This window comes from Cynara cardunculus (assembly GCF_001531365.2).
Source record: "Cynara cardunculus var. scolymus isolate 2C chromosome LG 12, CcrdV1, whole genome shotgun sequence".
Lineage (NCBI taxonomy): Eukaryota > Viridiplantae > Streptophyta > Magnoliopsida > Asterales > Asteraceae > Cynara > Cynara cardunculus.
The window spans coordinates 5,788,209-5,797,965 of record NC_037539.1 but is presented as its reverse complement, the minus strand read 5'-3'; the positions used below and the strand labels follow the sequence as shown (position 1 = coordinate 5,797,965).

The following is a 9,757-nucleotide window of genomic DNA, read 5'->3' as shown; positions in this document are numbered from 1 at the left end:
ACTTAATTATTAGATTTATTTTGTTTGAATATTTTGTTTTGTTAAAATGGATATTTAATCTAAAATTATAAATTATATATGTTTTTTAAGTTTAATATTTAAAGTCTATTGAAGGTCCAAACCGCCTAAACCGGTTAGATTAGACCGCATTTTCGTGGTCTGGTTTGACCGATCTGGGCGTTTGATGTCAAACCATTCGGTTTGAAAATTTTATAAACCACAATTACGGTTTAGTTTGTGGTCTGAGGGTTAAACCGTCCAAACCGGACCGCGAACACCCTTAGTTCATATGATAATCAATCAACATTCAGTTTATATGCTTAATAGCGGGTTTTCACATTTGATACGAAAACCAATTATGCGTGATTGATAACATCGTTTATGACAAAGTAAGAATAATTAAATTATAGAATATGCAACACACACACACATAGGTGGAGGTTCAAACGAGAACACCTCTATTTTACGAGAACGCAAGAACACTATTACCACATGTGATAATACGCGTGAGGGGACCCTGTAATGTGCGAACGACGTGTTCTACGACTTAGATCACGCCAAAGGTTGTCTGCGTCTATGATTTAGCATCACATGTGATGGTCTTGATGGATTATAGTATTATATCAACAATAACCTTATCACATGTGATAATACTTGTGAAGGAGCTTAGTGGTGAAAGGGCGATTTGGCCTGCAACCAAGATCGCATAGAAAATCGTCTGCGTCTCTGATTTAGTATCACATGTGTATCATATGTGATGGAATAATAGTATCACATGTGATCGTCTATAATAAAAAGGGTGTTATTGCATTCTCGTAAAATGAAGGTGTTCTCGTTTGAACCTTTCCCATATATGTATGTATATATATATATATGTGTATGTATATGAGATAAGTTATTAGGTGAAACAAAAACGTTTGAAACATTATCACATGTTTTGTACAACCAACTTTGTGCATGAATCAAACACAATCATGTCTTTATGCAGTTGATTAGGTGTGATAGAATATATGACCAAATTCCAAGATTACATTGACACATTATCAAACTTAATTGTATGTCACATAAAGATTTTGTGCATAATCACATGTGATTAAACTCATGTTCCACGAAGATAAAATTAATAATAAACATAAATTGGTTACGAAAAAAAACAAGGTTATGAATGAATTCACATGTTTCACAAATGAATATGTCCTATGAATAAATAGTGTTTCACATATGCATTTAAACTATGTGTACAGACCCTAAATTATTTCTCAAATGAATATGTTTACATGTGAAACTAAATGAAGATATTCATCCTTCATAAATGAACATGTTTCACATATTACGTGCAATCCCATAAAATAAACACGTAAAGTTAGCACTAATTACATGTTTCACAAATGAACATGTCTCATGTATGAACAGTGTTTCATGTATTACAGATTTGTAGGTGTGAACATTGGCTTTCACATACGCTGCTTAAAATTGGATATTGAAGTGGCTTACCTATTTTGCCCTTTGTTCACTTGTTTCGTCGAGAAGGACCCTCATCCATTGTTAAACTAATTACCATAATGCCACCCTTTCATCATGGATCGTTGATTTCATCAATCAAAGCAAAGCAAGGGAAAGAGAAGGAAACGAGGGGACAAAATCTCGAGAAAGAAAATAAGGGGTTGTTTGTTTACCTCTTAATAGTTACATTTAGATGCAACATCTGAATCGTTAAGAGGTGAATATTGTCTGTTAAAAAAATCCGTCTCTTAATGGTTCTAAAACCCCATGAATGATTTTGTATCATGAATCTCTCTTAACCATTCAACGCTCTAATTTCATTGTAAACAATTACCAAAAAATTATATTTTATTTTGCATTATATCCTATTAATCATTTTGCACCAAATCATTCAACAACTGTCAAACATCCTCTAAAACTTATTTTTCTCCCGAGAAAAGTTTTAAAATAAAATAATTAAAAATATTTATAAAATTACATATTTATCCCATCAATTATAATTTAATATAATTTTATGTTCTATTTTTGGACATGCCAAGTTCATTGTACCAAATTGTATCCTATTTTTTGCGTGCTACGGAAGATGGCATTTTTGTCAATTGAAGTGAAAACGGAGGGCAAAACTGTCAGGTTGTCACGGGCCGATCTCCGCCGGAATCCTAGTAGACGACAGATCCTCCTCTTCCTATTTCTTTAACTATTTTTTTTACACCTTCATTCCATTCCCAATTCGTATCCAACGTCCCCTTCTTCAACTTGAGCGGTGCCAAGGTTCCTTTTCTCACTTTTAGCTTCATCATATAAAGATGCTCAAACTATGCCCCTTCGGTTCGTGCTTATGATTGTTCAATTGTTGATTACTTATGATCTTTAATCAATTCAATTGAGCTTTATCGTTGTAAATTTGGTGGGTATTGGTTATCAAACGCAAAAGGGTTTCACTTCAAAAGAAATCTGTACCTTTGAAATGAATTTCACTCTCTAGATTTTGAATTTCTTTGTTTATATCTCTACTTTTGATGATGGGTCTTCGTTAATTTTACGCTAATTTTGAACTTTGATCTTTAGGATCATGTAACTTTGGATTTTGAGTTCGTTATTGGGATTTTAGAGTGCAGAATCCTGTTTCAAATGCAGAGAGCGATCATGGTTATTTGAAATGCACAAATAGATGTGTGTTTGTGGTGTAGTCTAATTCACAAGTAGGATTGTTAAGCTCCAAGGATTTTTCTGCCTAGTAATGTATCTATTTGGAATGAGTTCTTTTGATTTTTGTTAAGTTTCACCGGATAATTTTTGAAACTGTATTGTTGTATCAGTATATATATTTGTGGGTTTCTTCCACTTTTATGTGGAAAACACGAAATTTTATTCGATTGATGCTGGAATGTAGCACAAGTGTTCAAGATTTCACTTAAATTTGGATGAATGTTGGTCCCATTACTTGATGTGAGAAGAATGGGGAACCAAGCAAATGTATAGATGAATGGAATTAATTTAGCTTCTATTTTCCAATAATGTCTGATTCTAGTGTCTTTTTACTATGATCATTGATTCATTGTATAAATACTGACTATTGAGCTCAATTTTCTTCGTAGTAAACTATCAATCTTGAAACAATTTCTTAGGTTAAATGGTTTCTATTTGCCTGATTCTTGGCCAAATCCATGTATCTCAATAGGGATCTTCCATTATATTGTGAAATCAAATACTGATGGTTCAATCAGAAAATTTTGTGGCGATGTTTTTTTGTTGCATTTGACGAAAACTCTCATTGTTATTGAAGTGTGATATTTTGGACAAAGAAGTTGAGCATTTTCTTTTGTTTCCTTCTATTTCTTCTAGTTTATGCATAAATGTGTTGTATATGCTAAATTTTTTTATTTTGTATTGCATATGCAGTGGTGAAAACATGTGGTGCCTTGCCAATTGATGGAGATGTGGATATACTGTGGTGAAGTTGGTGAACACTGTAAGATTCAATTAACCAACTGTGATCCCGATTCGCTACAAAAAGCTATTTACATAGGGGCTTCTGTGTATTAGAGGACCCAGCGGTTTCAATCTTTTGCAAATAGACGAGATTTCTGCAGAAGGAGGGTAATTATTTTGGCTTTTGGGTTTAACGCGGTTGGTTGGTGGTGTTTTCGTTAAATCATGCCTCAAATACAGAAGCTTTATAATGCCTGTAAAGCATCTTTATCTCCAACTGGACCGGTGTCAGAGGATGCTCTTGGAAAAATTCAAGCTCTCTTAGGTAGGACATATAAAGCTCGTTTGTTTGCTTGTCTGGTTTTCTTTGATCTCTTAGTTGCCTATATTGGAATAATTGTCAACGAGTCATATATATTAGCCATCTATATATCATTTCTATCATGAATCATCCACAATGACATCATCATCGTCATTCTTTATTGTATCTTTATGTTCATTTCTGTTTTCTCAGGACATTTCAGAGGCTATTTTAGAATTGTTCTGCAATGGTCGTGTTCTTTTAGAGATACGGACATCGATCAATGAATACCTCATCCATTCTAAATGCGTAATTATTCATAGTAGTTCATCCATTTATTCTTTTTGGTATATATCCACTCAAAGTATGGTTACTATAGTGCACATACCTATGTGAATAGGTGTATCAATTACAAGAAATAGGTCATATGTTTGTGAAGTATTGAATATTTTGATTATATCTACACAGTTATTTAAGAATTATAGCTATAGACATCACCACATCCAAACCTTTACACGATATCTTGGATGACACTGAAGTGCAGAAAAATGTCAAGCGGGCTTTCTTGCTCGGAATCATCTTTACTCTGAGGTTTGCTATTTTGTAAACTCATATTGTGATGTCATGAGGCGTGATAAGGTTTTCGATTCAATGGTTTTATGGGGAAGCAAGTAAACTTCATACTCCTGTTGCAAAAAAGAGAGCACTATGCTCAAAAGTCAAAATTTTCGGGAATCCTCTGTTGGTGGGAGTCAATGTATTTGGGGCTTGCTTGATGCAGGTTTTTATCAAAACAGAAACTGCTCCAAATATTCAGTTTTTAAATCCTAGGAAACAAAAACCGTCATTTTTTCTTGGTTTTGGTCTGGTTTCACTTTGCTTTTTTTTGGGGGGGGGGGTGATTGACATGTTTAGGTGATTTAGAAAAGTTTCCAAAGGGGATTCTTGTCCATTATATTGACATATCATCAAGTAGCAGGGTAAGCTTCTTGATAAAAATATCATATACCCTTTTTCATCAATTTTCTTAAAGAAAATTGACGTAGTTACCCGTGAGTGATAAAACATATGAGAACCACTTTGATTCCTATGAAAACGAAGCTTGATCAAATGAAAAGTGGATCATAAGATACCAACAAGAGTCTAGGAATAAGCATCTCCAAATGGTCAGAGTAACCTTGTGAGACATGCATAGTTGCATGCACTTGAGAAATATACACAAACTCACTTGGATATTTTCCAAACACTTAAAATTGTCACCCTCTCACCTAAAATGTGAATGTGCAGCATGAATCACTCGAAATCACTTTTCAGAATGTCCTTCACATGTGAATTAGTTATCATTGGACATGTTTGAAGTGTCCAACCTTTTTTTTACAAAACAATGGTATATCTCATGTTATGGCTTTGTCGTGATCAGCAGATTTCGAACTATCATGTTGTGGCTTTGTCACGTCTGTATGCATAAAAAATAGAACGTTTAATATGTTTGTCTAATGCAAGCTCTACCCTCTCATGTGCTTATTCATCTCATACCAAGTTGTGTGCCATAAAGACAACTTCAGAAATGTTTGGTGGAACAGAGCGTAAAATTCCGTTTCTGACCTTGTGCCATGTTCATGAAACAATTATATATATATATACACTTGAGACACTACTTATTTGATTACTCTACTTTTATTATGCCATCCTGACGGCTTTCTTGATTTTGATTTTGGTGGTTTTTGTATTTTTGGGCAGCAGTAGTGCTAATGCTGTCAAGAAATGCAGTTGTTTTTTCTTTACTAATTTATGAATTTGTAAACATACTTGCATGCACACACACATATGTACATTAGTACACGTCTGTATAAATCGATTTATGTCCACACATACATATATCTATATCTATGTATGTATGCATAGGCGAAGGATCGTGTGAGAAGGGAAGTTATGGTGAGAAGCGTAAGAAGAGATCTAAACCTTTGATCACTTTTAATCTCATGTCCACCCATGAATTGCGCTTTAGAAGGGAATTGATCCGGTACATCTTCGTGCACCTCATCGGTGTTGACATTCCATTAGGATTAATCCAAGGGTGCAGATCTCTTCTTACGCTTCTCATTATAACTTTCCTTCTCACTGGAACCCAACCCTGCATGCATATATAGATAGAGTTGGTTTCCATTAAAAATATAGTCATCGTGAGAAGGATAAGAAGAGATCTCCACCCTTGAAAATCAATCTGAATTGAAGATCAATTGAAAATACCCTTCTAAGCTAATTCATGTGTTATTTTGGGACTTAATTTGAACCCTTAGATCAACGGCGAAGGATCGTTTGAGAAGGGAAGTTATGGTGAGAAGCGTAAGAAGAGATATGAACCCTTGATCTCTTTTAATCTCATGCCCATCCATGAATTGGGTTTTAGAAGGGAATTGATCCGGTGCACCTCATTAGTGTTGACATTCAATTAGGATTGATTCAAGGGTGTAGATCTCTTCTTACGCTTCTCACAAGAACCCAACCCTTAGATCAACGCTAATTAGAAGTGATCAAGCGTCCAAAAACCTTCTTACACTTCTCACCTTAACTCTTATTTTCAGACAATCCCTCGTCTACATAGATATGTGTGTATGTATACATACTCATAAAATATGTTCGTATATATACATATGTCTATATGATAGCTTGTCAATTTTGTTTTCTTTTTGAAAAATGAAAGTTTTTTTCTATTTCAAGTTTGTTTCAGCTCTTAGATTTGCTTTGCTTAAACAGATTTGGATAATGTTGAAATATAATAATATCTGAAAAATTGAATTCAGATTTGATTTTCCATTACCCTTGAAATCCAAATCCAATTTATGGGTATGAATGGATGGACCTATCTGAATTCAGATATCTCCATATTGACGACACTGACTCTTTTTTTGTTTCAGATAAAATCAAGCCTTCGGATGTAGGTCTGGAGCAGGAAGCACAATTAGTACGTAGCTGGACTGGTCCTGTTAATGAACGCAACGGTGCCAATCGATCTTTGCCACCAATTAAATATATTCATATTCATGAGTCTGATAGCTTCTCCGTAAGTTAAATTTTAAAAAGTTCACATTTTTATCATAAGAGTTATGGAAACAGCCTCTCTACCCTCTAGGTTAGAGGCAAGGTCTGCGTATATCCCTATCCTCCCCCCGTGCAGGTGCGGGACCCACCTCTGTGTGGGATATACTGGGTTTCTTTGGTTTATTTTTATCATAAAAAAGACCAAGTTCTCAATGCATTTCTTTTTGTTCTCTCCAGATGGGGATATTCTGCATGCCATCTTCCTCCATCATTCCCCTTCATAATCATCCTGGAATGACTGTGTTTAGCAAGCTTCTTTACGGATCAATGCATGTAAATGCGTATGATTGGGTCGATGAACCACCTTCGCCATCAGATGCATCCCAAGGTACCATCTTTCTCAACTATGTTTATGTTATTTGATTTGTAGTCGCATTCATCTCCTGGGGGTTCTTTTTTGTACTTTTTTAGGGGCAAGTTCATTTGAGAACGATTATTTTGAGACAACGTGAGAACCAACTATTCATGATGAATATCATGAATGAATATGCATGAATATTTATGTATATTCATTATGAATAAAAACGCCAATGCCCTTTTCACACTTTTTTCAAATACATACTCTTAACAAAAAAACTATTATAATCACATACTTATTCGTGCTAATAATCATGTTAATTACGTGAACTTTGTCTAGTTTTGGAATTGCCTAACATAAACTGTCAATGGCGTTTGAGGTGATTGATGTTTTCTTGTCAAATTGTTCTTTACTAGCATTCTTTTCTTCTAAATTGATCATTTATATTAGTTAATTTTGATTACAATTTGACGAAAATAAATAATATGATAGTGAGAGTATAAGTATATGATTTATATTTTGGTCTAGCGTTGGTAGGTAACGTCAACATACATCCTTCTCTCCCTAGACCCTACTCCATGTGGGACGGGGAGATCCACAGCCAGACTAGGGGGTTCAACCGCCCCCAGTCAAGCCTAAAAAAGATCTTCACCCAAAAAAAGTAAACTAATTTGTTATTTCCGATCCGTGCCAGGAAATTTCTCCCGAGTTCCACCCCCTTCACCAAAATTCCTGGATCCGCCACAAATGTGGGGTGCACTGGTTTGGTCTGGTTTTATATATTTAAAATTCAGAAGAGTAATTCTCTTACAGCCGCTATGCTCTATGTGGTGGAGTTCAGGTCAGGTCTGCCTACATTTCACCCCCTAGTAGAGATGGAAATTTTATCCGTAGGGGTGGGTATCCGTGGGTGCCCGACCCTAACGAGGCGGGGATTCCCTGCTTTGGCGGGTAATGGGGTAGGGACTGGAATTTATGTTCATACCCGAAGCGGGGTCGGGGATGGCATTATCCGCCTCTGATCCGACCCCAATTAATTTTTTTAATTTAATATATGTATATAGTGTGTGTATAAATAAATATATATGTATATATTTATTTTTATATTATAAATATATTTGATTTTTAGTATTGGTAATTAGTGTAGTGACGATTTATTAAAAATTTAATTTTCAAATACATTGTTTTTATTGTTTTTTACTAAACGGGTTCCCCGAAACCCGTCGGGAATTAGTAGGGTCAGAGTCGGAGACGGGGCTTAGATGGGGGTCGGGGTCGGGGGGATGCATTACCCGGCCCGTTTAATCCCTACCCCTCGACCTCACCTCCAAGCGGGATATACTACTCATTTGGTTTGATTTGGTTAAGAGTAATTCTCTTAAAAAAGTTCTTTTTTTCTTTTCTTTTCGAAGTATATAATATTTGTATACGGTAAATACTCACCACAGTCCTCATCTTTGGTGAGGTTTGAACCCTTGACCTCCTAGGAGACTCTTGTATCCTTGGTACCGCTAGGCCAATGACCCTAAATAACTGATCTCACACAAACAGTCAAAAATCTTGCAACTTTCTTGAAAGTGAGATGGTTTGTGATCAGCGTGTTCTAATCGACTTGTTTGTTCCGTTTCCTGATCAGCGAGACCTGCAAAGCTCGTTAAAGATGGTATAATGACCGCTCCCTGTGGGACGACCATTCTGCATCCAACCAAAGGAGGCAACATCCATTGTTTTGATGCCATAACTCCTTGTGCCATCTTTGACATCTTGTCACCACCTTACTCTTCTGAGGATGGGCGGCACTGCACTTATTTCCGGCGGTTAACTGACATAGATCCACCAGGTAAATCACCTTCATTTAGCTTCCAAATAACACAAGTTTAGAATCATATTTATTTTGAGAACCTTGGAACCAACTATTCATACCTTATTCACTATGAATGCCATGATAGATATTCATCATGAAAATACACGATACTCATGGTTATTCAGGGTTATTCATTATGAATAATAACATAAAAAGTTGGTTCTTAGGTTCTCATATATTTATGGTTCTCATTTGATTTTTGATTGACACGAGAGTCTCAAACCCCCTTGAAGGTACGATTGAAGTAGATGGCGAAATATGCTCCGAAGTTGCGTGGTTAGAAGAATTTCAACCGCCTGATGATTTTGTGATCCGGAGGGGTCGGTACAAAGGTCGTGTTATCAAGACTTGAAATTGTTTTTACCGGAACAAATTGAACATTCAAAAATTGGGCAGCATCTGAGGTGCAAAAATTGGATATGGTTTCTAAGATGCTATAGGACAATAATGTAATCCTATTGGTTATTATGCAGACTTTGCAAATCATATACAACATGATATAGTGTCCAGTTATTAATATCTCTGGTTCTCATTACTCTATTAATGCCTTGAGTTATGCTGCTTTTGATTCATTACTTGGGGGGTTTTCTCCACTTGGGTTTGCTACTTGCTTCTTGCAAGCACCTATTCTCAAAACCAGTCTTTTTGTTCTTACAGCGGTAAGGTCTGTATATATCTGTCTTCCTCCCTCTCTCTCTCTCTCTCTCTCTCTCTCTATATATATATATATATATATATATTCAATCTCTTAACTATA

General features: G+C 35.6%; 1 protein-coding gene across 6 annotated transcripts; it reads left to right on the top strand.

The window, feature by feature from the left end:
• Window positions 1-2,220: 2,220 nt before the first annotated feature.
• LOC112522916 (plant cysteine oxidase 4-like) lies at window positions 2,221-9,540 on the top strand. 6 transcript variants are annotated; one of them, XM_025132254.1, is made up of 8 exons: window positions 2,221-2,274; window positions 3,406-3,475; window positions 3,550-3,760; window positions 6,655-6,800; window positions 7,016-7,166; window positions 7,831-7,977; window positions 8,773-8,976; window positions 9,234-9,540. In XM_025132254.1, exons 3-8 carry the CDS (start codon window positions 3,661-3,663, stop codon window positions 9,350-9,352), a joined length of 867 nt encoding a protein of 288 aa, XP_024988022.1. In that variant the 5' UTR covers window positions 2,221-2,274; window positions 3,406-3,475; window positions 3,550-3,660; the 3' UTR covers window positions 9,353-9,540. The 6 variants fall into 6 exon arrangements, with proteins under 6 accessions (XP_024988022.1, XP_024988025.1, XP_024988020.1 ...); XM_025132257.1 differs by having other exon boundaries at window positions 3,406-3,603; XM_025132252.1 differs by having other exon boundaries at window positions 3,406-3,760.
• The last annotated feature ends 217 nt before the right edge of the window (window positions 9,541-9,757 follow it).

Excerpts from the sequence above, each read along its gene's own strand:
- LOC112522916 (XM_025132254.1), top strand. The coding sequence starts at position 3,661 with ATGCCTCAAATACAGAAGCTTTATAATGCCTGTAAAGCATCTTTATCT. Across the intron at positions 7,978-8,772 it reads CTCTATGTGGTGGAGTTCAG|CGAGACCTGCAAAGCTCGTT; the intron begins GTCAGGTCTGCC and ends TTTCCTGATCAG. Across the intron at positions 8,977-9,233 it reads AACTGACATAGATCCACCAG|GTACGATTGAAGTAGATGGC; the intron begins GTAAATCACCTT and ends ACCCCCTTGAAG.